At 47.4% G+C, this 27,666-nt stretch overlaps 1 protein-coding gene and 1 long non-coding RNA gene across 7 annotated transcripts; one reads left to right on the top strand and one right to left on the bottom strand.

The window, feature by feature from the left end:
• Positions 1 to 15,623, bottom strand: ABCD4 (ATP binding cassette subfamily D member 4). Of its 6 annotated transcripts, XM_036913207.2 has the most exons (20): positions 15,391 to 15,623; positions 12,642 to 12,760; positions 12,352 to 12,479; positions 11,079 to 11,218; positions 9,952 to 10,068; positions 9,473 to 9,598; positions 8,841 to 8,891; positions 7,282 to 7,376; positions 6,904 to 7,025; positions 6,707 to 6,798; positions 6,452 to 6,541; positions 4,726 to 4,934; positions 4,497 to 4,588; positions 3,998 to 4,034; positions 3,575 to 3,624; positions 3,107 to 3,159; positions 2,727 to 2,803; positions 1,947 to 2,062; positions 1,693 to 1,771; positions 1 to 192 (listed from the first exon to the last, which is right to left on the bottom strand). In XM_036913207.2, the coding sequence occupies exons 1-19, from the start codon at positions 15,426 to 15,428 to the stop codon at positions 1,703 to 1,705; spliced, it is 1,821 nt and encodes a 606-aa protein (XP_036769102.2). In that variant the 5' UTR covers positions 15,429 to 15,623; the 3' UTR covers positions 1 to 192; positions 1,693 to 1,702. The 6 variants fall into 6 exon arrangements, 5 of the variants coding, with proteins under 5 accessions (XP_036769102.2, XP_036769104.2, XP_036769101.2 ...); XM_036913209.2 differs by lacking the exon at positions 1,693 to 1,771 and having other exon boundaries at positions 1 to 195; XM_036913206.2 differs by having other exon boundaries at positions 1 to 1,771; positions 15,391 to 15,622.
• LOC118926412 (uncharacterized) lies at positions 14,853 to 27,543 on the top strand. The gene is made up of 3 exons (XR_005030452.2): positions 14,853 to 15,237; positions 25,935 to 26,106; positions 26,941 to 27,543. It is a non-coding gene; the product is annotated as an uncharacterized LOC118926412 (long non-coding RNA).
• The last annotated feature ends 123 nt before the right edge of the window (positions 27,544 to 27,666 follow it).

Here is a 27,666-nt window from a genome sequence, read left to right as displayed (position 1 = left end):
AAACAACTGAAGTTCCTTTATTTTTGATGGCTGTGTTGTAAGAAGGGCTGCACCACAAGGTCTGGAACATCCCCCAAATGACAGGGCTTAGCCTGCCTCCTCACACTTCTTTCTCCAGAGTCCAGCGGTCACCCAGGCTCCCATTCGCTGATTCTCCTTGTGGTTTTATCTTTCTAACTCCTTCATGAACACCTTCTAAGCAGGAATTAAGCCGAGGGAGAGAAGTGGGTGGAGGAAAATCTATTTACATGGTAAAACTGACAGGATGGGGTGCTGAGCTGGGTAAGGGACTGACGGGGCACATTCAGGATGCCACCAGATTTCACGCAGCTGGACGGCTGGTTGCACCACAGCCCTTCAGAGCAGACGCTGGAAAAAGGCTTCCCAGAGAGACCCCAAGTTCAGTTTTGGACATGCTAGGTTTGAGGTGACTTTGTGATACACAAGTTGGACTTGGTAACTTTTTAATTGAATCTCCAGACTCCTGTTTTAGAGCCTGGAGGGGAGGAAGCAGCAACCCTGACAACTGAACTTTGGGGAACGCTGTTCTAGAAAAAGGACTTTGGGCTCAGTAACTTTGTCTCATGCTTTTGTGCTTTCTGAGTTTTGTCTGTTCAACCTGTTGTTGTTCCCTAACATAGATCACTTTTGAGAAATCTCAATCTTACTTTAATTGAGGGGAAAGAGATTTACACTTAGTCCCTCCTTATCTGTCGGGGATATGTTCCAAGACCCCCACCACAGAGTACTGAACCTGATATATACCATGTTTTTTCTGTACATACATACACACTATGATAAAGTTTAGTTTATACATTAGGCACATTAGGAGATTAATGACAACAACTGAAAATAGAACAATTATAACAAAATAATAATTATGTGAATGTGGTGTCTCTCTCTCTCAAAATATCTTATTGTTCTGTACACCCCCTTCTCTTGTGATGCTGAGATGAAAAAAGGCCTCCGTGGTGGGGTGAAGTGCGGTGAGTGATGCAGGCACAGCCGCCTTAGGCTGCTGCTCACCTGACCTACATCAGGAGGATCCCCTGCTCGCTGACTGCGGGTAACTGAAAGCGCGGGACTACTTCATGTTCATCTGGGTTAAGACAAGAGAAAAAGAAGGGCCCTAGAGGTGAGTGGCTCAGGTACAGCCGGCAAACGGAAAGGGGGGAGGCCTGGAGTGAAGTGAAAACCACGAGCAGGGATTCCAGCACAGCAGCATCCCCTCCAGGCTCTCAAATAGGAGTCTGAAGATTGAATTAAAAAGATCTTATAATGGAGAAGAAAGAGAAAGGGGGGAAAGCTAAGAATATTTTTCTTAATGTTTATCTTTTTTAAAAAGTTAGAAAACTTAAACAGTAGATTAAAGTTAAAAATCTAATGTTGCAATATATAACTGATTTTAAAGATTTCTTGTTCTTCTGACCCTCTTTGACCCTTCATAAGACCCATTTTCAGATTTTTCTTTAGGAAACACAGTCTGAGGTACTTTGTAAGTAATTAGCACTTCAAGTGTAGGGAGCTCTGGCGGAGGCGGCAGGAGGCGTCCTGAGCGCCCCAGGGAGGGCGACGCAGCGGCAGGCCCTGGGAGGCAGTCTGGGGCTGGTGCCAAGCCCCGTCAGTCCTCCTGCTCAGCTCTGGGGACTGCTGACCGGCCCGAGCTTGGCTCTCCTCCTGGCGGTCAGCCACCTCCTTGGCTTCATTCCCCTTTGATTCTGGTCAGTTCCCATCTTCCTTCTCCAGAGAGTTTCAGAACCAAGGAGTGAAACTATAAGAGACCATCACCACACAGAGATCAGGCGGCCCTGGCCATGACAGTGGGAGGCCATCAATCCCGTCCTCTCTGCCAGCCCCCCTCCCCATTTGGAGAGGCCTCTGGCCTTGGCTAGGCCCAGCCTTTGGGTTCTTCCTCCTTCTCAGGCCATCCTTGTGAGCACGGGTACCTTCTCAAGGCTGCGCCGGTGCCCCACACTGATGAACGTCATGCCCAGCTGCTGGCCGATGCGGTAGAGCTTGCTCTCCACCTCCTCGGTCAGGGCACTGGTGGCTTCATCAAGCACTGAGGGCAGAACCCAGTGGGAGGAGACTGAGTCCTGCCCCTGGCCTGCCTCTGCTTCTCCTCCAAGGCCCACTCACCTCCAGCTGGCACCTGGGGAAAGGCTGAGAGCTGCTCTCACAGGAGCCCTGCCTCAGGGAGAGGACGGCCCAAAGGAGCAGAGGGCTAGGTTCCATCTGAAGCCTTCTGCCAGCAGCAAAACAAAATCCCTCAGCTTCCTATAGATAGGCAGCTGTCACTGCCTAGGATCACTCAATTCAGGGAATCCCAGTTTCATTTCCTAGGAATCAAACTAGTCCTTGCAGAAGTGCACACCTGCCATTCCTCCACCAGGCACAGCTAGAGGAATGAACGCCCATTCACTGGTGGCAGAGGCTGAGGGGTATAAAGTCACAAGCCCACTCCAGGATGGCTCCAGATGCAGCTGTGGCATGAGCCTGCTGCGCGTTGGCAGTGTCACATACCCAGAGCTGCCGTGAGGGTGCCCCACATGGCTGCCTCTTGGGTAGAGCCCTGACATCCTCTCCCAAAGGAACACAGGTGCCCAGCCATGCGCAGCTGAGCTCTCCTACCATACAAACACCTCCCCAGGTGTACACGAACACATGCTGCTACACCTGTGAGCACACACAGCACCTGGCACGTGCACCTACAGGGCACACCTCACCTGCATACTTTGGCTGCAGGTAGAAGAGTCGGGCAAAGGAGAGCCTCTGCATCTCTCCTGGGGACAGAACATCATACCTGAGGAAAAGGAAAAGAGAGGATCATAGGAAGGAGGAAGATATAGCTTGGCTATTGCACAGATTGGGTCTGAGCAGGGTCTGAGTTATAACTGCAGAGGCTGGCCCCGGGACAGACAGGTATCACTCCCCTTTCAACTGCAGCCCCACTGCCCACACAAAGTGAAGCCAAAGCTCTGCTCCCAAGGGCATGAAACATGCTCTCGGTGGGCCAAGAAACAGGAGCCATTCCCCCCTTGACCAGGCCCCTAGAACCCAGTTTTTGTGGGGAGGTGGCCCTGGAGCATCCCATTCCCATTCTTACCAGTTCCAATCGACCTGCTGGTCCAGACCCTCTGTCCTTGCCACCAAGCTGGACTGTAACACACCCAGAGAGAATGCTATCCAAAAAGGGCTCATTCCTGCTTCCTGCCATCCTGAGGAATGCCCTCGGTCCCCACTACACACCCTCCAAGATCTACCCCAAGTCATGTGTCAAGGTTGGGGATTGTGGGAGTGATCTGCCCAGGCAGTCAGGAATATCCTACCAACTACATTGTTTAGATTTGCCGGAGCATGGTGACTAGAAAAAACAGATTGCCTTAGTTTTACTATGGTTTTAAAATTCGCTAGAGAATGTGCCTCTTATTGCCCGTGCCTGGCCTGCTCCCCTGCCCCGGGCTCGTGCTTCCAGTCCTGGGCCCAGGGACAGCAGGACCGGCTCTGCTGGACCAGCACTTGTCCTCAGTGCTACCAGGTGGGCTTGGGTCTCCGGGTCCCTGCCTGCACTTACCAGGCCTGCCAGCTCTAAGAACCTCAGAATCCTCTCATCATCAGTAGCACCTGCCAAACAGAAGCTTTCTTCCAGAAGTCCATCCTTCTGGGTAGCCAAACAGATGAGGGCAGGGGTGGGGGCCCCAGAACCTGGACTAAGTCTCTGAGGTGACAGATTACAGCACTCACTAAATACGGCGAGGGCCAGGAGAAGGAAATAATCCCTTCCCTTCCTCCAATGGGGGTCTCTCCCCAAGGAGAAGACAGAACAAGATAGGCTCAGGTGTAGACCTGACAACAGGGAACAGCTGAAGGAGGAGGGGACCCAGCCTGACACCTGCAGCCCAGCTGGGGCCTCTCCCAAAAGCCACAGGTGAGGCCACAGTCAGACACAGCACTGGGACAACTGGGATGGGAGGATATGCGAGGAGGCCCAGCTCACCTGAGTCCGGGTAGATCTCCTTGAGGGGATAGATCACCTGATAAAACACAAACCACATGGGCCTAGGACAAGGGCCAATGAGAGGTGGCACTGTACAAGCCCAAGCTCCCGCAGAAACAGCCCCAGGAACTGCCAGAGGCCAGGCTCCTCTCCACCTGAGGCCAGTAAGGAACACCCTGGCCGAGGCTGCAGTGAGAGGCTGGGGCAGGCGAGAGTGGGACAGGGTCACTGCCACCTTCAGACATGCGTCTGGGGTGAAAGAGTCTGTGAGTCTTCTGAGGGCAGGGAGAAACCTTGGTGGCCCTCACAGGTTAACCTGCCCCTGGGAGCTGCTCTGAGTACATGGCCCAGTCTATGGGTGTCATTAAAATGTTCTAAGAGCCGGGGAGTTCCTGGGCATGGGCCATTTTTTATGCCACCTCCTGCCCCATAGCGCTAGGGAGACCTGCCACACCGCCAGAGGTCCCAGGTGGGCAGCAGGAGTGGGCCCCAGGCTGACCTGCTCCCGAAGGGTCCCATCAGTGAAGAACGGCTTTTGTGGCAGGAATAGCACCCCGTGGGGTCCGAAGTCTGTCAGCATCTGCACTGAGCCTGCAGAGCCCAAAGAAACCACCATTCTGAGACCTCCCAGAGACTGTAGCTGCCTCTCGCTCCCTTTCCCCAGCAGAAGGGGCTGGGTTCTTACACACGTGCATGCACAACCCCGCCAGGCCAGGGCTGGTTCTCACCCTGGGTGTTCGCCCAGAGGCCACCGAGAACCCGGAGCAAGGAGGTCTTGCCAGTGCCCGTGTTGCCCATGATGAGCAGGCTCTGCCCCTCAGAGATCCTCAGGCTCAGATCCTTGACTAAGGGTTTGTCAGAGGCGGGGGCAGAGATGGAGACCCGCTCAAGGAGAAAAGCTGTGTCTGTTGGCTCTGCAGCTGGCCATCCCGGGGCCCTGGGGTCAGAGAGGGAAGGGAGGATGGGGAAGATGGAGAGTGTTGGCATTGCCAGGGGTGGTTCCTCTCCTTGGACTCAGGGTTGTTATGGAGGCTGAACTGTGTCCTCAAATCAGACCTTGAAGTCCCAAACTCCAGGACCTCTGCATGTAACAGCATTTGGGGACAGAGTCTTTAGAGGTGATTAAGTTAAAATAAGGCCATTAAGTTGGGACCCTAATCCAATATGACTGGTGTCCTTTTAAGGAGAGGGGGAAATACCAAGCGTGCTCATGCACAGAGAAAAGGCCGCGTAAGGATGCACCGAGAAGACGGCCCTCTGCAAGCCAAGGAGCAAGGCCTCAGGGGAAACCAACCCCGCCACCACCCTCCTCTTGGATTTCCAGCCTCCAGAACTGAGAGAAAATAAACTACTGTTTAAGCCATGCAGTTTGTGGTATTTTGCTATGGCAACCCTAGCAGACCTACTGAGGCGGGGCTGGGGACACATATTCTGCGCCAGGCTGGGCAAAGCCCCACATGACTGACCTTAATCAGTCTTAATACCCATGAATCTCAGATATGATCCCCACTTGGCAGAGGAAGAAACCAAGTCAGGGTGCTAAGTAACTCGCTCAGGGTCACACAGCTGAATTTGCCTGACCTAATGTTGGTGGGTCTTCCTGGCAGTATGGTGCAGCCAGGGGACTGATGACGAGAATGGGAGTAGGAATCCTCAATGGTTGTGGGGTTTCTGGCTTTCCGCGGATACCCATCTCCCTGAAGAACAGCACCTTTGGTTTCCTACAGCCCCTGCCCCATCACCTCGCTTCTGGACTCACAGGTGCCTGGCGCCTGGACCTCGGGCTGAGGCAACAACTAAGGCATTGGTTCCTAAAAAGAGAGTTGGATGTAGGCCTTGAAATTCAGGCTATTTCTGTTTTTGAACGTTTACTCTGTGGCCGATTTCCATCAATTACAACATCTAATCCTCACAACGACCTTAAGAACAAGTTTCCATTTACTTTTCCCTTTACTGAGATGAACCAAGAGAGACACAGAAGAGTTAGTAATTTGCCCAAGAAAAGTGAAGACATGAAACAAATCCTCAACGTACAGAAAGGTCAAAAACAACACAGAGCCTGCAGATACACGAATGGAGACACCTCTGGGTTTGGGTGAGCCTGAGGAACAAAGAACAGACGTGCCCTGAAGAAAGGAGGTGGTGGGGTGCAGTAGGTGGGGGAGGCAAAAAAGTAGAGGAGGGATATTCAGATTTTTGTTTTACTATCTCAGTCCCAGGCCAACTTTGCTCCCATCAGCTGGGGGTGGTGTAAATGAACACAACAGATGCCAGAACAGCAACACTGACTGTGAACATTTATAATGTGCCTGACACAAGACACAGATTTCTTCATTTGTTCCACACGACTCTGCTGCCCAGCATGGAAAGGGCAGGGCTCCTGGGTGCCCTGGCTGGGTGGTTCCAGGGCCTGCATTCCCAACCGCTGCACTGCACTGCCAGCCCAGCACTCACCTGTCCAAGTCCCACTCACTCTCGTCCAGGATCTCACCATCCTGTGACTTCAGGTACATGTCCAGCAAGGTCTCCTGAAGCTCCCCAATCCTGGGCAAGAGGTGAAAATCTGAGGAGGGTCTGGGGGCCATGGCGAAGGCATTTTCTCTCATGCCCACTAGTGTATGGGGAGCTTTGCCATTCCTTTTCTCTTCCAGCTACTTCTCCCGGCAGCACACGCTGCTTGGGACCTAGAAGGGTGGGACACAGCCTCACCTGTGCGTGTAGCCAGCCACATCCGAGAGCGTGGTGGACAGGTCAATGAGCGTGGTGAAACAGCTGATGAGGTAAATGCACACAAAGGCATTCTGGACAGGAGGGAGCACAGTGAGCACAGGCTTGACTCCGAGGCCTGGGTGCTGGGCCAAGGGGCAGACGGGATGGCCTGTGGGGTCACCAGGAGGGATTCTCACCGTGCTGACCAGGGTGCTGAGCTCTGTGGGGCTCAGGTCTCCATAGGTGCCACTGAAAATGGGGATTGCGATCACAACGTAACTCAGAATGCTGCCCAGATAGTCAAACGTGTTGACGCCAACTGCAGAAGCCAGAGACCCAGGATAAGGGACCTGGGAACGGGCACATGCTCTCAGAGGAAAAAGGATACCAAGCAGGACCAGCTATTCCCTGAATCCTCATTTTCCTGAGGAGGCTTACGGCCAAGGCTGTGGCTCCTCCTGGTTAACGCCCTCCTCAGAGCACATGCATCAGAGTGGAGAGGAAGCAGGGGGTGTGGGAAGGGAAGAGGACTACCCCAATCCTGTGCCTGTGCCTCCCGAGTGCCCTGCACCTACTGTACAGCCAGAGCTCCTTGGACATCAGCTCCCTCTGGGTCTGAAGGAGTCTCTGCAGCCTGCGGTCTGTCCTCATGTGCTCCACGTGCCCAGCTCTGACGAGAAAGGCTCAGATATCCATGGGCCAGGAAGGCCTCAGGCAGGCTTGGGGGTGGCCTTCTGTCCCTCATACATCCTCCTTTAGGGACCAAGCCCATTCAAATGACTTTCACCTCAAACCCTTTCTACCACTTGCATCCATTCCTTGTTTCATTCATCCAACATGGTACTGTCTACGGGAAGAACATGAATTCTAGATTGGGCAGACCTGGTTCAAATCCTGGCTCTGCCCAGTTCCTAGCTGGGTGACACTGACAAGTTACTTAAGCCTGGAGTCTCAGTGTCATGTCCTCATCTGTAAGATGGCACTAATAATACCTACATAGTAAATTAAACCAAGAATTTCTGAATATAAAGTACCAATGGGGGGCCCTCAATAAATAATAGCTGCTATTATTAGACAAATACACAAGCAGTAGTCACTCTGTGGCAGGCTCTGTCCTAGTTAGCCAGTGACACAAAGGTGGAAGAGACAGTCCCTGTCCTCAAGCTCCCAGGCAGAAGCACTGCATTCTTCACCTATAACACGGAAAGTGTTACATAAGCAGTGTGTCTTCAGGGCTACAACAAACAACAGGCTTGACCACTAAGGGAGTCTGGGAAGGCCTCCTGGAGAAGGTGACTTGGGGCTTCAAGGGTGAGCAGAAATTCTCAAGGAAGAAAAGGTGAGGAGAGGACAGAGGGAGCATTTCAGAGTCTGCATGAACAGAGCCAGAGAAGTTGCAGAAGAACCCATCCAGAGCTCCAAGAACCTGCTTTGCCCAGAGCCCAGGGCTTCAAGAGCAGAGACTACAGAATGCAACAATTTATCATGGCCCTACCCACACAACCAAACCCTGGCTTGATAGATTCCTATATTCTTGGTGCCCCCAAGTGGTGGCAGCTGCAAACTGGAGCTGAGACTGACAGAAGAGCAAGATGCCAGGGCTATTAGATCCACGAGAAGCGTTCACTACTTAAACACAAGCCTCTGGGTCCTCTGTTATTAGTCCAATGATCCCGGAGGATTTACAGGAGGCAGAGCACAGGGAAGGAATGGGATTTCACAACTTTGCTCCACATGAACGTTTGTGAGGAAGGGTTCTCCTGATCTCCCCTCCTATGCTACATGGACTGGCGGAAAGCCACTTTACAGACAGAAAAAGAGGCAGAGGCAATGCCCTGCAGTCATCAGGAAGATGATGAAGCATTCACTCATTTCATTCTTGGAACAAATGTAGGCCCTATGCTAGGCCACTAAAAGGAACCACCAGCTTCAGAAGCAAATCCCTGGACCTCGGGGTAAGGCAGACAAGGACAGTGAGAGATACAGGGTAAGGATTCCAGCCAAGTGTGAGGATGCTTGCTCAGCCCCTGGGCTCAGTGATGGTGGGAGGGTTGCACAGTTCATCTTTCCTTCTCCTCCATCTCCACTATGAGCTTAGACAAAGCAGAAGGTGATCTTTCTCCCCTAGACTCACCTGAAAAAAGCAGCAGGCTCAGCATTCACCCGGATCTGCATGTGCTTGAACCTGGGCAGGCCAAAGGGAAATGCATGCTGACAATGGGCAATACTGGCCTGGGTCGGAGGCCTGGATCAAGACCTCCAGACAAAGAGGAGCCCGGCTCCACCTTGTAACTGGTTGCTTGGCCTGCCTCTTCCCTGAGCTGTCACAGGGTGGGAAATTGAAGGGCCTGGGTGGGGCAGCAGAAGCCCTGCTGACAAGGCAGCCCCTCTCCTCTCTCCAGCATTTGTGTCCACAGTTCCTCTTCCTCCCAGGGCTTGGCCTGAAGGAGGCGGCCAAGATGCACACAGCAGGGGCCAGATCCACCGGCTGGTGGGTGGTTGCAATAGGAGCCTTCAGAGAGCCAAGGGATGATGCTGGCCAACCAGACATCGTCCTGGGTGCTCCACATGTGTCATCTCTCTCTGTGGGTAACAGTACCACCTCCACTTTAGAGATGGAAAAACTGAGGTTTAGGGGGGTTAAAGGCCTAAGAGCCTTTGGCTAGTAATTGGCATAGCTGGGATTTGAAGTTAGGCAGTCTCACTCCAGATCCCATTCCTTAATCATCATGCCCAGCCCAGAAACCTCAAGCAAGGGAAACACACCTGAAATCTCCTTCCAGCTTCTCCTGCTGCACCAGCTTCACCACAATGGGCCCCATCAACATTTTGTTTACCACAGTTCCCAGGATGAAATATCCGAAGATGCTCACAGGCCCGAGCCAGCCTGTGCTGAAAGGCAGAGAGTGGGGGTAGGAACAGCCACATATCCCTGCAGGCCTCAGCCCTGCCTCCTGCCCCCTTCCAGGCAGCCTGTCCATCTCAGCAGACCTGTGGGGCCTCTGCTCCTGCGAGGGGCCATCTGGTATCTGGTCTAAGCTGTTAAGAGCACCAGGATCCCTGGGACACTGAGAAGCTGCAGGGCCCAAGGGAGGGCAGGAGCCGAGCACTAGAGGTGGGAAGACTCCCTGGGGTGCTGGTGGGAGGGAGGGAATGCTAGCCTCTATTGGATCCTGACCTGGGAGAGCTCACGTGAACACCTGGCTGGTGGGGGAGGCGGAACTTTGGCAAGAGGAGAGGTTCACCTTTGGAAGCACTGATAGGTGTAGTAGGTGAGGGTGAACGGGGAGGTGATCAGTTTGCTGGCCATGGTGCTGAACTGCCGGCAGAACCTCTCCACATCCTGGCTGATCCGCTGGTCCCTAGAGCCAATGATAGAGCAACTGGACCTAGGAAGCTGACAGTTTCAGGTCACCTCTATTAAGACTTTGCCTTTCAGTACTGTCAGCAGCGACCCAGTGGGAAGATGGACCCAGACAAGGGTGCCCTGGAGGCAACAAGACCCTTAAGACCTTTAAACAGGATTGTAGAGAGTGGTTTCTTACAATGCCTCAGGTTAGCGCTCAGAGAAAGTGGCAACTGAACATCCAGCATTAGGGATCCTAAGCCAGTTATGAGTAGCACTGAGGAAAAACCTGAGGGGGTTTCTGAATTATTAGGGAGACTATCCCATCTATCTCACTCTTTCTAATCTCTCTTTTACAAGCCTGCCCCCATTTTAGCTATTTGGCTGCACAGGCTTCATACGGGTTGAACCAGGGAGTAGGCCTAGAAGAGAAAGTTCAGCAGCAGCAGCCTCCCAAGAATCTTTGCTATAAAGCTCAGCGTGAGCTGAGGAAAGGTCACCCCAGGCAACAAAGTGCTTGGGAGGCGGGGAGTGGGGTGTGAGGTGGTGTGAGGAGACCCCACATGCCCCATCACACCACAAGGGCCACACTGACTCCTATTCCAGTGAGACATGACTGTGGGCAAGTCACTTGCATCCTCTGGGCCTCAGTTTCCTCACCTGTCAATGACAGCTTACACTGGAACCCTTGCTATGTCCCAGGCTCTGTACATGTGCACTCCATGAGCATCATTTCATCCTCTCTATCCAACAGCTGGTTTTCTAGACTTTTCTAGCAAGGACACTTACTTAGGAGGGTACCTGGCCTGGAAATATGAAATCAACAAAAAGGAGCTGCTCCTAGTTTCTAGCTCCCTATTCTCAGCCCTGCAGCCTCTCCAGGGGTTCTCTGCTGAGCACCCTCCACCCACGGAGCTTATCAACATTTGCCGAGGACTGCAGATGATCTCCAACGCATCTGCTGCAGGGCTGAGCCAGATGGAAAGACCCACGCAGAGGGCAGCAAGCACCAAGAGGGGTGCCTACGGGTTATCGATGTCATCCCGCAGCACGTTGAGGGTGTAGTACGTGCGGCCCCGGAAGTAGAGGCAGTGGAGATGCTCGGTGAGGTCCTTCCTCCAGCTCACATACAGCAGGTTGCAGGTGAACTGGTCAAAGCTCTTCAGCTATGCAGTGGAGGAAGAAGGGGAAGGGAAGGGACCGATGGCTTCCTGCAAGTCTCAGCTCAAAGCCCAGGGCTGGCAGAAAGCCTCTGCTAACCAGTCCCAGCCCACTCTGATTACTCTGGGTCCACTTAGCACTTCCACTTGCTTAAATCACCAAATCATTGGATTTCTTGCTTTCTCACTCACATGCTCATTCCTTCACCAAATATTGAAGACCAGGCCCTCGAGGTCCTTTCTATGTTGTGCTTGTCTTATTCTGAGGGCAGATGAGCTTCTAGAGGTGGGAATATTATCTTCTACCCCCTTCACATTCTTACATTTGTGTCCCCAAAACTTGGAACAGTGTTCTCTATACATAGGTGCTTATGGACTGAAGACCCATCAAAGTGTGATGAGAAATGGCTTCCCCAAGAAGCAGTTAGTACAGCTGACAGAGCATTTGGCTTGTGTCCTAGCAGGGGCCTGACTCATCAGTTACCAGGTATAGAGCACCTACACACTAAGCACAAGGGAAATAACAATGAGCTCACAGTCTAGCAAAGACAATCACAAGGGTGTGGGGAATATTCCAGCAGAAGTAAATTCAAAGTATTAGTTGAGAAGAGGGCAGAGTTTGTTGGAGGAAATAAAGGAGAAAATGAGGAGGACTTGAAGAAAATGACAACAGAGGAATCTTGAAAAATGAGCAGGCATTAACCAAGTGAGTAAGAGGTCAGGGAAGGAGGCCACCCCACCTGGATGCAAAGGCTGGCAGGTATGACATGGTGCCATGCTGACTCAGCCCCCAGAGGAGGAAGAGCAGCTCTGGCTGCTGATCCCCATTTTCAAATGCTCTGAACTCCCTGAAGCAAGACTTCTGGGACTGGAAGGGGCAAAGACCATTTCCACTAAACGCTGAATTAAACCAGAACCTCGTGGTCTAGTCCTGGGAGCTTGAAATTACCTGAGAAATTAATCCCAAGTGGGCCAATAACAAGATTAATGCCCTGTCTAGGTATCTGACCTTAAGTTGCAAGAAAAGGGAAGGAACACACATGCACATCTTGATTCTTGCTTCCTTGTGGAATGGAATGTCACTGGGCATTCTACTCATACTAGGCTGGAGAAGAAGAGATGTAGAGAGAAGATCTTACCATGGAATTGAGAACGATAAGCACGACAGCCAGGAATGTCAGGGTCTTAAAACCATTCAAGTCTTTGTTTCCCAGGACCCCGTAGTACTGACTGGGGATCAAGCCAACCTGGTAGATCACCAGTTGTTCTGGAAGGAGGGGGAGGAATCAGAAATTAGTGATCAATCAGTGATGAGGGGTGAGAAACACATGATGAGAACCCCTCATCACTGATTGATTCACCCAGAGAGAGGAAAATGCACCCAAACCAGGGCTGCCCTCCCTGCTGTCTCCTGGGCTCACTCACTCACTTAGTAGAGCCACAGACAAAAGGGTCAGGAACATCAAGGCATTCTGTGACGACCAAGATGGAAACAAAACCTTCTGTATCTGCAGGAACCGCTGGAGAAATTGCAGGTCTAACCTGGGCCTGAAGAAGTGGGGCAGGAGAAGCAGAGAGATAATTAAGGGGGCAGTTAAGTCTTAGAGAACAGTCACCAAACTTATCCACATTGTTCTATTGGTGGGGAGGGGGTCCAGACCATTCAGGAAGGGAGGTTTATGAATGCTGAAGATGGTAGGCTGGGAGCAGACCAGAAATAGGAATTTCTTTGCCATGATAAATGCTATCATGTTAAAAAAATTATTTACCAAAAATCTATAGCAAAATACATAGGCAATGAAGAAACTTTTGCCACATTCTCTTTATGGTCACAAACAAGAGAAGGAAACCCACTTCTCAAGAATTTTAGGGTCCTGACTAAACCAATAAAGCAAGAAAAAGAAATGAAGTAAAAGCTGAAAAGGAAGAGATGAAACTGTCATTATTTGCAGATGTGATAATTTACACAGGAAACAAATCAAGGGAATAAAAGAGTTCAACTAGATATAGGGTTAACATACAAATATCACTTAACATACAATACCCAACTGGATAACAAAGAAAGATGTCATTCACAAAGTAAGAAAAGTATAGAAAAGCTATACAATATCCAGGAACTAAGTTTAAAAAAGAACGTATAGAACATTTTGGAGGAAAAATGAAAAGCTCTATTATAGGATGTCAAAGACTAAAACAGACAGAACTGGTATAACTTAACATTATAAAGACCTAATTTCTAACAAAAGTAGCTGATAAATTCAATGTAATACCAATCAAAAGCAGGACTTCTCTGAGGAACATTATGTGAAAACATAAAGGTCCATGAATAACTTAGGGCAACTGTGAAGAACAGGAAAAGAGGAAGAGACCCAGACCATCAGGTTATTAAAACATATTATAATGCTGCAGTTGTAACAAAGTGGGTTATTAATACAGGATAAAAAAGAGCAATGGGAACAGAGAGACCAAAAAGAAAAAAATAGACCTTTGTTTACATGGATGCATAATACAGGTTACATCACAAGAAAAAGACATATTAGTGCCAACACTAATAGTTGGCAACAATTATTAAGCATGTACTATGTGCCCACTACTGCTCTACATGTGTTTTACATGTATTAATTCATTTGTCACAACCCTGTGAGATAGATACTATATCCTATTTTATGGATGAGGAACTCAGGCAAAAGAGGTTAAGTAACTTGCCCTGTCACCCACCTGGTAAGTGACAGCGTTAGGATTTGAACACAGGTAGCCTAGCTCCAAGAAGCTGTGCTCTTAACTAGGGTACACCAATGCATTTTAATTATTAATTCATTAGTTATTAATTGAAAATGGTTGAAGAAACTTGAGGTCATTACTTCAAACCATTCATAAAAATAAATTTTAAAAACTTCAAATATTAAAAATCTGTAAGTGCAAAGTAACACTAGTTAATAGAAATGTAGATGAGTGGGAAGATAGAGTGGGAAGGTATTCTCAAATGAGACACCAAAACACAAACTATAAAGAAGAAAATTAATGGATTTAACTTAGAATTAAATACTTTTGTTCAACACAGAGCCATAGGTTAAGTTAAAAGACTTTGAGAAAGCATTTGCAGAGTGTTAAAACCAAGAAGGAATTAAAATCTAGAGCTTTACAAGGAATTCCTCCAAGTCAGGAAGACAGGAAATCCATAGAGAAGCGGGAAAAGGATATAAACAGGCAATTTAGAAAAGGGAAAACCCCAATACTTAATACATGAATATTAACACAATGGGAAACCACCTTACACCCATCACATTGATAAACATTAGAAACAAACAGTATCAAAAACACTGGGAGGATACTGAGAAGCAGCAACATTTATGCAATCAATATTATTGGGAAATACCAACCGTGTAACCATTTCTCAGAACAATTTAGTAGAATTAAGTATGGCCTCACATCCTACCCTGGATAATCCAGAGAAAATCACCCGTGTCCTCCAGGAGGCAAGTGCCAATATAGTTTGTGGTGGTTAAAAACTGGAAACAATCAAAATGTCCATCAGTAGGGGAATGTAGTATAACGGGGTCTAGTGCACTTGGGGTGGGATCAGGCAGCCCTCAGAAATGGAAACTAGATTACTATAGCATGTCAATGTTGAGTAAAAATATTTTTGTATTTTTTTAAACAGAGTATTATTTATATGAACTCAAAATCACTATACATTTTTCAAGGCAACATATACGCAAATTTATGTACGGTGAGCTGTAAAGACACCTCCCCCCCTTTAAATCACCAGGGTTGTGTGTCTGAGAAGGGGAATGAAATAGGACTGAGAATAAGGAACGAAGGGAGAAAGATAAATAAAAACACAAGAAGGGCCTTGTACCGGCCCACAGCGGGACAAGAACTGAGAATGATGATCAACTCAATTCTGTGCACTTGAGGTTCTCGGGGGTGGGGGAGCCAGTTCCGAGCCAAAATATCCCACCCCCAGAGGGCAGCGGACCGCAGAGGTTCCCGCGCAGGCAGGACGGCGGCCTCGGCTGGGAGAAGTGAGTGAGCGCCCCTTCGGCAGCTCGTCTCCGCCGGGGCGGGGGTTCGGCCAGCGCCGCGGTGGAGGGCGGAAGGCAGCCGGGCCCCTGCCCCACACAGCCCCGAGCAGGGCGCCCCGAGGCCCGGCCCTCGCCCCCAGCCGCCCGGCTCACCTGGCGCCAGCCCTGGCCGCGGGCGCCGGGACCACCATGACCCGCGATCTGACAGACGCCAGGGCCCGGCTGCCCGGCTGGGATCAGGGCAGAGTCCGAGCACCGCAGGGCGGCGACGAGGGGTGCGGCGACGAGGGGCGGGGCCCCTGCGACCACAGACACGCGCGGATAGAGAGGAAGGCGCCGGGCAACGCGGCCGCTCCCGGAAGCGACCGGCTTCTCTAAAACCCAGAGTCCTAGCGTTCTCGTCTGTCGCTCCGGCGCCTAGAGCGCCCCCTTCTGGATCGGGGGGTGGGTTTCCCCTTTAACAGGAAGGGGTAGCGAGACAAACGTGAGAATTTTTTACTCTAAATATAGTAGATGTTTCATACATTCTCCCGAAGCCATCGTGATCTTTTAACAACCCAAATCAGGGTTCCGACTGCAACAAAACCCAAACGTTTTCAGGCCATAAGTGATCAGGCCCTATACATGGTCTTCATTGAATAGTCACTCTCCACCTCAGGGTCTTTGTGATTGCGGGTGTCTCAGCCTAGATCACCCTCCCGCTTAGCCTGGAGCTTTCCATAGATGGCAGTCTCATCATTAGTTTAAATGTCACCTGCACACCTTACCTAGAATATGCCAGCCTGCCCCATCATTCCCTAGTGCATCACACTTCATTTTTCTTCATACAACTTATGATTGTCTGAAATCATTTTGTTTCCTTGCTTCTTGTTTGTCTTCCCCTATACTTCATTTGAGCAGGGACTCTGCCTTGCTCATTGCTGTATTCCCAATACCTAGGACACTACTAGTACTTAGTAAATATTTAATAAATATTTGCTAAATGTTGAAGAATGAAATACTTATAAACTGACTGATTACAGCACCCCAAAGGAGGTGGGAAATGGTTCAAGAAAACAAGCAGGATGATCTCACAGGGCCAGCTTTGAATCTGGATGTACCTTCCCCTCTGCCTTCAATCATTATTAAATGCCAAACACTCAACAAGATACATGTATCACCTGTATTCATGGAACTGGCTGGCTGGCTGGGAAGGCCAACCTGTTGACAACTACAGTTGTCCTTATGAAATGCTATGACAAAGGCACCATCCAGCAAGGTTTCTCAGCCTTGGCAGTGTTGACATTTTGGGCCTGATAATTCTGTGCTGGGAGACTGGGAGGCTCCCTTGTGTATCCTATGATGTTGGGTAGGATCCCTAGCTTTCACCCACTAGATTCTAGCAGCATTCCCACTGACCCAGTTGTGTGTCAACCAAAAATGTCTCCAGACATTGCCAAATGTACCCTTGGTGAGTGAGTGTGGGGAAGAGCAAATCCTAGTGGCCAGCATTGAGAACCACTGCCCCAGAACAACAGAGGAGGTCATCCAACTCAGGATGGGGAAAAGAGGAGCTCCGACTTCCTGGAAGAAGTGATAACTGAATGCTTCTTAGAGATGGCAAGAACTTCTTCACTTACTCCCAAGTAGGTCTTTGTTACTTTGAAAGGTAAACAATGAATGTGTCCGGATGCAGTTTCTGAAAAGTTAATAAGGCAAACAAAATGTTAAGGCAAGCAATTACCTCTCTAGGGCAATCTAGGTTTACAGCTCATCACCTTCCACTCTCAAAAGTGTCCTGGTTTGGTGTTTAGTGGCATTACTGTTCCAGGGCCCCAGAACACCGCATATTTAAACTTCTAAAAAGTATTGCTTCAATACCAACCTGGGCTTAAAGTATTATCTCAGCTATGAAAATATAGATGTAAATATCTATATAGGAAAAACTGCAATTAAATATAATGAAATGGTATATATATATGTATATCATCATTCATTAATGCATCAGTTTATATTTCAAGAGTATCTTTTGGATAATTTCCAACTCTTTAATCCTGAGATGGAGTTAAACCTAAAAAAATTTAAAAATATTTCCTTAATATCAAATATCCTGTGTTCAAATTTCCAATTGTCTTATAACTGTGTTTTTTTAACACTTAAAAATAGTAATCCAAATAAGGATCCAAATAAGGTCCACATATTGCAGTCGATCAATATGTCTTTTGATTCTTTTAATCTGTACATTTTTCCTCCTCCACTTTAGACCAAACAAGATTATCTCTCTCCTGTTCTTTGGCAAAAGCTTCTAACTGGTTTTGCCACTTGAATTCTTCCTCCTGCTCTAATCCAGCTGCTACACAGCTAAGGAAGTCTGCAAAAATGTAAGCAGATCAACACCTCCCTTAAAACCCCTCAGTGGTTCAAAGGCCATAGGGCCCTGGCCCCACCTACCACACCAACCTCTTTAGGAGCCAGGAAACAACTTGTTCCCTTCTACTTTTATGTTAATTTCTACTTTTCCTTCTGTCCGGGGTGCAATGTCCCTTTCCCAGAAAGTCCTGTCCTGGTCACCCTCTCTAAAGAAAGACTCTACTATTCCCTTCCATCCTGCCCCGATTTCTCCTTTTGGCACTTATCACAGTTTGTTAGCATGTTTTCATTTTGTGCTTTTACTTCATTACCACCTCTCCCTCCACAGACTCTCAGCTCCATGAGGACTCGGACCCCGTCTGCTGCATTCACCACTACTGTGTTGCCACTGTCCAGGAGCACACAGTGAGGGCACAATAAATATTTGTTGAACAAGGATGAGGTAGACAATCCCTAACCTCACAAAACACACAGGCCACTGTCTCTGCTCATACTGTTTTCTACTGGGACTGAGCTTCCCCTTTTCTAGAAACTGGGCTTTTGGGATACTTCCTTTCTCTCATACATAGAAAAAGGGAAAACAAATTGGCTAAGGAAAATAATCTGTTAACTACTATCATATTTTAGATGATGCAGTAGTTTTACTTCCAGGGCTTCTCGTAAATATATTTACCCAAGAGCACAAAGGATTAATCACAAGTATGTTTTTGCAACATGCTAAGTGTTAGCAAAATCCTAGAAACAGCCCAAATGCCTGTCAAAGGAGGAGTGATTAAATATGTATGCCACAATCACTTTGTAGAATACACTTTGTCGCCATTAAAAAGAAAGAGAGGTGTGGTGTTTCTCTTCAATAAAGGCTAAAAGCATGGACTTCAGAGCAAGGTTACATGGATTCAAATCCCTGCTCTACCACTTAATATCTGTGTGGGCCTGGGCAAGTTGCCTCAGTTTTCTTACCTGTGAAATGGAGTAATAATCACTCCTACATCGCAGGTTGTTGTGGGAAATCAATAAGTGAATGCATCTGAAACACCTAAAATAGTACCTAGAAATGATAAGACCTGAATGTATTATATAGTAACATGGAAAAAATGTCCATGCCATATGGTTAGCTTGTTTTTAATTAACTAGTTTTTTAATTGAAAAATTTAAAGCCACACGGTAAACAATTCCACATAGGATAATAGGGCATCTAATGAAAAATAAGTCTGTCTCCCACAGCACAGGCAACTACTGCTCATGGTTTCTTAATAATCTTTCCAGAAATGTTTCATGTATACGCAAACCTATATGTGTGATTATTTCACACACACACACACATACACACACATGCACACACCTGTCTTTTCCTTTTAAACAATCTGTCTGGCAGCTTGCTTTTTATATCTTATAGTATATCTTGGAGATGGTTCCATATCATGCAGACCTACCTCATTTATTTCCTCTGCATAATATTCTACTGTAGAGTAACTATTTGTCCAGTTCTCTACTGATGGACATTTTAGTGGGGTATAGTCTCTTGTTATTACATAAAATGCTGCATTGAGTATCCTTGGATATAACCAAAATATGGTTAAGTTTAAAAGGAGGCATATTTCATTTTTTGTTTTAAATAAAGTATGTTTGTGTGTGCATGAGTAGGCACCCACTGAAAATGATTAGAATCTGTAGGAATTAGAAATGCAAGGAAGGGAGAGAGCAAAAGACAGTTTGAACAAAAGCACCTATATGTTTAAAGTGGATTTAAAAAAAAATGTTACCCACACAATAAAACCTTCCCAGATGTTGTCTCCCAATATAGAAATGATCACTAGCCCTCCCAGCTCTTGATTCACACCTCAGTCATAGAGCTGTTTCCCTCCTATCCTGCCCAATCATCCTCACATCCCGCAACACCCAGCCCAGTGCCTGACATGAGAAGGTATTCATTAAAACTTTTAGGATGAATGAATCTACTCATCTGACCCCAGTTTGCCTGTATATAACACTAGGATGGTAAAGTGTCCCCTGTAATGGTAAATTAGCCATCAAGAGAAATTACTGAGAAAGTGGAAAAGCTGAAACAGTGTATAAAAATACTCAAGAATAACCACTTAATCTGAAATTTATCCTATGGACTGACCAGGTCAAAATGCCTGCAGTGTAGCTCATTCAAAGGCCCTTGGCCCATGTGAGAACAGCCTGTTAAATTTGTCCAGACAAAAGGAGAACAGAGCAGGAAGGATAGAGGTGTTAGTTAAGCAGAGCCCTGCTGTCAAGTCTTCCAGATCTGAAACCATCTGGCCTGTTCCCACTCCAGAACTAAATGATTCTGGAAAGACTGTGTCCCCTGAGTTGCATGTCTGTTAAAAAGCTGGAGCCTTCATATTAGACATCGCTCAGGGACTCTGACTACTGAGTAATTCTAGAGTAGTGAGTTGGTGAGGATGGTGACAATAACTCATTCAACATTCAATAAGCATTTCCTGAGCACCTGCTCTTTATGTGCCACTCATTGTTCTAGGAAACTACTGGAGATACAGCAGTTTTAAAACAAAGTCCCCTGCCTTCACAGACCTTAAGCAGATACATCCAATAAACAAATAAAATGATATTAACTATAAGTCACAGTGCTAAGAAAACATGGAGGGTGTCACAGGTTGAGTCTTCTGGTATGCACACCCCGAGATGCCTAGCACACTTGATTGTGATAGAGAGTGAGTGCTCTTGGGTCGTATCTGGGGAAGAGAGGAGAGGGATGCAAGATAGGGCAGAGAGAGACATCGAACTGAGAGGCAGGTCTGAGGACAGCTTCAGCCAACTCCCTGGGGAGCTCCAGAGTGAAAATGGCCCATCTGAGTTACCTCTTTTCTACTCAGCCCCAGTCAGCCCTTTGATGTAGACTACCTAAGGAAGGTCATGACCACCGGTAAGTGTGCTCTGTAGCTGAGGCAATCCTTGAAGGGGCTGACAGCAGAAGGCTGTCTGCTGACTGCACTCCCAGCAGCTGGGCAACAAAGCCCTTCCTCATGGAAAGGGACCTGGGCTACACATCTCCACATCCATCTCATGGGGTGTGGGGAGACAGGCCTGGGGGTACCAGTGCTCCTTGAGATGAGGTGGTCAGGGAAGGTTTCTCTGAGGAGGCTTAAAAAGTAACCCTGAATAAAGCGAAGGAAGAAGGCATGCAGATTCTGAGAGATAGCATTCAAACAAAGGGAACAGCCAATGCATATGCTCAGAGGAGGGAATGCTCTTAACACGTTCAAGAACAGCAAAAAGTCAGCATGGCTGGACTGCAATGGGCAAGCAGAGAGTGATTGGAAATGAGCAAGGGCCAGACTGTGCAAGATCCTGCACGCCATTATAAGGACACTGGGCTTTATGTTTAGCATTATAAGAAACCATGGAGGGTTGACAGAAGAGTAATACATGAGAAGATTTGGTTTATGATTTCAGATCACTCTTGTTGCTGCTATAAGCAGAAGGGGGAGCTACAATGGAGGTAGGAGGCTATTCTGATCTAGGTAAGAGATGATAATGGTTGAGACTTTGGAATGGTAGCCAGGATGATTTTATCCTATTCTCCCACCACCTACTATCCAGGCCAGGGACATCTGGCAAGATCTGGAGATATTTTTGGTTGTCACAACCCAGGGGCTCATTAACTAGCACCTAGTAACTAGCATTGAGTGGGTGGAACCCAGGGATGCTGCAGTCATCCTCCAGTAATGAACAGGACAGCCCCATACAACAAAGAGTTACCTGGCCCAAAATGGCCAAAGTGCCAAAGCTAAGAAACCTTGCTTTAGAGGAAGTATCAGATTTGGGATGTATTTTGAAACTAGAGACAACAGGATTTGAGTTTGGATATGGGGAATGGAAGAGGAATCAGTGATTCTAAGGCTTTTGGCCTGAGCACCTGAGTGAATGATGGTATGGTTTACTGAGATGGGGAACTCTGGGAAAGAATAGATTCTAGGTGGGGGCCAGGTGGTAAGTCAAGAGTGGTTTTATTGGCAGGTTAATTGAGATGCATATTGTATATCGGATGATGATGTTACATAGGCAATGGCTCTTTTAAGTCTGGAGTTCAGGGGAGATGTCTGAGCTAGACCTGTAAATGTGGAAATCATCAGAAGTAAGGTGGGATTTTAAATCAGTAGATTGCAAAGAGATCACCTAAGGAGTGAATGTACATAGAACAGAAGAGGTCAGAGGACTGAGCCCTCTGGGAGTCCAACATCCCGGACCAGGAAAGGAGGAAGAGCCAGCAAGGGAGATGGAAAAAGAGCAGCAGGGAGAGACAAAGAGAGCCAGGCGAGTATGGTGTCCAGGAAGCCAAGGGAAGCAAGCACTTCAAGAAGAATGGCTGGATCAACTCTGTTGAATACAGATGAGACTGAGAATTGCCCTCTGGATTTGCATCATAGAGCTTATTGGTGACCTTGACAGGAGCAGGTTCCATGGAGTGGGTTTAAGAGAGAGAAGGAGGTGAGAAAGTGCAAATAAGAATTATAGGCAATTCTTTCAAAGAGTTGTGCCATAAAAGGGGAAAAGATAACTTGCCAGTAGTAAGAAAGAGGACATGAATTCAAGGATGGAAAGATACTACAATGCATTTGTTAGGCTGAAGGGAAGATCTAGTAAAGAGTGGAAAACTGTTAATGGGAACCTCCATTACATACTTTCTGCATCTCAAGAGCCTGCATTAGGCATTTTATATAGATTATTTAAGTTAACCTGTACACCAAACCAATGAGGTAGTTAATATTGTTAATCCCCATTTCAAAGAAGACCACACTGAGGCATGGAGAGGATCAGCTAGTTACACAGCCATAGTCATATGACTAGTAAGTGGGGGAACTTGGATGTGAGAGCCCATTTTTTTCTTCATCTGTATTCATCTTTTATTGCACATTGTTACCACTGGCTAAAATTTATATCCATTATCATTTGTTCCCTCCTTCCAGAGGAAAACAAAACTATTGACCCTTGAAGACTCAGCTGGAGAATATATTTGTAAATGATTTATCTGGTAAGGGTTTAACATCCAAAATATATATAAAACTCATATGCCTTAACTCCAGAAAAACAAATAACCTGATAAAAAAGTGGGCAGAGGACCTGAACAGACATTTCTCCAAAGAAGAAATACAGGTTGCCAACAGGCACATGAAAAGATGTTCTACATCTCTCATCATCAGGGAAATGCAAATCAAAACCACAATGAGATATCACCCATTGGATAGAATGGCCACTATCCAAAAGATAAGAAATAAATGTTGACAAGGATGTGGAGAAAAGGGAACCCTCCTACACTGTTGGTAGGAATGTAAATTGGTACAGCCCCTGTGGAAAGCAGTATGGAGGTCCCTCCAAAAACTAAAAGTAGAATTACCATTTAACAGTAATTCCATTTTTAGGAAGTTACCGGAAGAAAACAAAATCCCCGATTCAAAAAGACATATATGCACCCCTATGTTTATTGCTGCATTATTTACAATAGCCAATATGGCAGCAACCAAAGTGTCCATCAATAGAGGAATGGAAAAGAACAGGTGGTACATACATGCAATAGAGTATTATTCAGCCATAAAAAAGAAAGAAATCCTGCCATTTGCAACAACACGGATGGACCTAGAGGGTACTGTTAAGTGAAATAAGCTAGGTGGAGAAAGACAAATACCATATGACATCACTTATCTATGGAATATAAAGACAAACAAAATAAAACAAAACAGCAGTAGACTCATATAGACACTGAGAAGTAACTGGTTGTTACATTGGGGAGGGGTTGGGGTGGGTGAATGGGGGGGATGAGAGGGATGAAAGGGCACAGAAATTCTCAGTCATAATATAGGTTGGTCACAGGGATAGTGATACAGCATGGAGGATACAGCCAATGATTCTGTAGCGTCTTCCTATATTGACAGATAGTAACTGCACTAGAGGGGGTGAGGATTTAATAATATGGGTAATTGTTGAACCACTGTGCTGTGTACTTGAAACCAATGTAAGACTGTATATCAATTAAAAAAAAAAGACTTAGCTGAAGCAAATCTCCTGGAATTTGTATCTGACTGCTCCCACCCTACCTGCTCTGCTTCCGGAGCAAACCTCTGTGATGGTCTCTATCCCACCACCAACTACCCCCACCCCGCAATGTGTTCATTTACTTGTCGGTCTCCAAGAGCTTCCCAAAGGCAGGAGCTGCATCTAATTCATCTTTCTATCCTTGGCTGGTGGGACAGGCCCTCAAACAATAAATATCTGTCAAGTTGTTGAATGGATAGACTATTAAATAAATATTAAAAGTTACCAGGAATATTGGAAACCACAAGACTGCTGGGCAATATTGGCACCTAAATTTGCAAGCTGGATACGTGCAAAAGTGCTCTCAAAATGCAGAATGCAAAGGAATCCCTGAGGAGTGGGGGTTTGAGGGCGAGGGTGATTCTTAAGAGGACTCTACTCCCAGAAATTCTATTTAGCGTGCCTGAGGTGGAGTCCAAGAGTTAGTACAAGATGTTTCTTCCCTTTCCAAAGAATTCCATGCAATGAGTCCACGGTCTTACCACTGCAAGTCCAGGGAATCAGGAGACTTTGATTCTAGTTCACATTTCCCACTTACCATGTATTAAAATACAGCATATGATATTTGGAATCTGCTATATTTAAAAAAATACTAATTATTTATATGAAATTCCAATTTAACTGGGCTCCTTGTATGGTTAATTGCTCAATCTGGCAATCTTCCAGCTGGGTGACCTTAGCCAAGCTGCGTAATAAACTCTTGGAGCTTCAGTCTCCTTATCTATAAAACAAAGAAATGTGAGCTTTCCTAATCACCATGAGGATTAAATAAGGTCTTCATGTGAAGTGCTTCACTGGTGAATAGCACATCGTAAGTGCCCAGTAAATGAGCTAGTAGAATTCATGACATTTACTTCAATTTCCTTCTCTTCTAGAGCATTAAAATATAATCCATCAAATTAGATTTATGAATAGCTTGTCTGAAATGCATTGGTTAAATGGTCAGTTAACGGAGTCTGGGCAGCTGGCGGGATGCTGAGGTATGGAGAGCCTGAGTCAGTCCTGGGCCCCAAGGAGAGGGTTGATGCAGGGAGCATCCAAATTCTCATTCAGCCACTAATTTCTCAGTCAGATCCTGGAGTTTCCCCAAATTAGCAAACCAGTGAAAGAAGGATGTGATCCTTCCAGAAGCCAGTAGGGGGGAGTGTGTACATTTTGGGATAGATTGGGACGTGGTAGGGGGAGTCCACAGTCCCAGCAGCAGGTTTCACGTCCAGGTGGTGAACAGTGGAGGGCCTCAGGAAGCCCTGGGGAATGCACTGATCCAGGGGAGAGTCAGGGAGGCCCCAAAGTGCCAATCAAATCAGCCTGTAGAGCACCAATCTTTTGGGCAGATTTGGGCATACCCTGTATAGAAAAAAAAGACTTTTTATGTTGAAAGACACCAAAAAGCCAAAAGCAACTGACAGACCAAGAGACAAAATTTGCAAACTGTGTAACACAGAATTCTAGACTGTGTAGAGGTTTCACAAATCATTAAACCAGACAATAAATAAATAAATAGAAATGGATGTTAGATATGAACAGACAATTCACAGAAGAAATACTAACAGCCAGTAAACATATAGGGAAAAAAAGATTAATCTCTAGGGACAGGGAAATACAAATTGAAACAGTGCAGGGAGTTTCTGCCTTATTTTCTATGATTATCAAGGGGATTAACCTATTCTGTGCCAGGCATTATGCTAAGAGCTCTCTTAACATGAACTCAACATTTGGTCTGGGCAAAAACCTTGAGAAGTAGGAACAAACAGTACTCCCGATTATGAAAAGCTGCAGCTCAGAGGGGTCAGTAATTTGGCTGGAATTCACTCAGCTGGAAGGGCAGAGCACAGTTGGAGCCAGGTTTGTGAGCTTCCAACTCCTTCTCCGCACAGGTTTTCCTAGGACTTCAGTCCCAGCAACATCTTATTCTTGAATATGGTGCTTTGGAAAAGGCTCTGGTAGCTGTGAACTCCAAGCAGCCAAAGAACAGAAAAGTAAAAAACAACAAAAACTCAGAAAATCAGACAGCCTTGGGACTGGCCCTCAGGGAGCAGCATACTTTGGCAGAGCGGGGAAAGTGGGGATTTGGGGTCTGGTGAGCTGGGCCTCTGGAAGGCCAACTGGGGGTGGGGTGAGGTGAGCAGGGAGCCAGTTCACAGCTGCATTCTAAGCAGGCTGGAGTCTGGCTGGCCTGAAGTTTCGCAGCCTTAGAGGCAGGAACCCAAGGAATCTGTTTGTCGGTGCACTACATGCTGAGATGCAATTCTCATTTCTAAACCTTCCAGGCCGGAGTCCGCAACTCCCTCCCCCATTCTCGCACCTGCTGGCAGCGGGGGGCTCCAATGAATGGACAAGTTCCAAGAATTCTTGCCCCTTCCCCCACCTTTTACATAGCCAAACCCTGGGACAAAAGGCGCCGGGGGTCTGGGGCTCCTTCCTTGGCTCCTGCCAGCTCCGGTGAGTGCCAGACCACTGGAGCCTGCTCCACGCTGCACCATTTACATTTTTTACAGCTCACCCACCTTGGCCATGGTCAGGACCACAGACCCCAGTTGCCCAGGAAACATGCCAGAGCGGCAGGAATACTGATAAGGGCCCCATGCTGGGGTCCATATCCTAGAATTCTGGGCTGATGGTGCGGGGTAGGGTGGTGTGGGGGTGGGGAGGCTTTGTCCAGGACAAGACACCGCCCCCACATACCCGCAGAACCAACCGGAAGTTGCTTCCCAGTTCCTTGTGATCCTGATTCCAGGCCGCACCTGGTGGCTGCCCTGTAGGATATTGGTCCCTATCTTTCTTGGATGGCTCCCTAACTGATAAATGCAGCTACTATTTATTGAGCACCTCCTGTGTGCCAGGGCCAGTGCTAAATGCCTTTGCATCTGTCTCCTCACTTAATCCTCACAACAACCCAAGGTGAAATAAGTATGGGCCCAATTTCCCCACGAGGAGAGAAGCTCAGAGGGGAGAGGCTCGCCCCAGGCCTCCACGCAGTCAGCTGGCAATCAGCTGTCAGCAGGAGCAGCTGGCCTCCCCTCACCCCCTCCCGGAGGGCGAGTCTGAGGACCGACTGGGCAACTCCTTCCTCAGACTCTCTTGCACAGCTCCTCAGTCCCTGCTGTTTACCGACTGGCTCCAAAACCCTATAGAAGCCCAGATTTTATTTTGAATACTCGTTCAACAGGGCGGGCCAGGAAAAGAGACAGTTATTCCTCCCCTATGGGAGAAACCCTGTGAAGATTCAGGCCTGGCTGGGATATGCTGCTCGCTGACCCCTTCTGTTTCTCACAGGCCCTGTCCCTGCGGACTGGGACTGGCTTCAGACGAAATGAGTGTTGGTTGTCTCTAACTGGCATTTTTTGCCTCTCTGATAGCCTCCAGAAGGGCTGCGACTTCCTTTTATGGACCAACATGTGAAAAGACATCTTTCGCTAGGCAATTAAACTCTGTGCCTTAGGCTACCTCCTGCCTTAGATGGAAAAACAAAATACAGCCAGGGAGGTCATGGTTCTAGTCAGCCCAGCCAGCCCTCAACCTCAAGGGGCCCAGTAGATCCGTCCCTTGAAGGGCTTGGAAGACACCCAACAAATGACAATACAAAATGCTTCCTTTGTTCATTTACCAAAACACAAAGATAAATACATAAGTATGTAAGTACTTATCTACATATTATGGTCTTTGACTAAACAATTCTACTTCTTGAATCTTACAGAAATGTTTGCACTATATGTGCAAATGTGTCTCATGAATGTTCGTAATAGTGAAAAGTGGAAACAACCTAAATGTCCAATTGCAAGGGATTGCTTAAATACATTATTGTATTCCCGATAATAAAATATTCTGCAGCTGTTAAAAGGTGTGAGGTATGTGCTGAGGAAAGAGATCCATGACATTTTGTCCCGGTGAAAAGAGGCAAGTAGCTGAACAATCTAGGTCATTACATTTTTTGTTTAAAAAATGTATTTATGAAGGTAGAAGGTCAAGAGATCACTTTTTAACCTGAGGGCTTAGGGCAGT

The sequence above is a fragment of the Manis pentadactyla genome, chromosome 11 (assembly GCF_030020395.1).
Source record: "Manis pentadactyla isolate mManPen7 chromosome 11, mManPen7.hap1, whole genome shotgun sequence".
NCBI lineage: Eukaryota > Metazoa > Chordata > Mammalia > Pholidota > Manidae > Manis > Manis pentadactyla.
The sequence above is the reverse complement of the archived record's forward strand: the minus strand, read 5'-3'. Positions and strand labels throughout refer to the sequence as shown.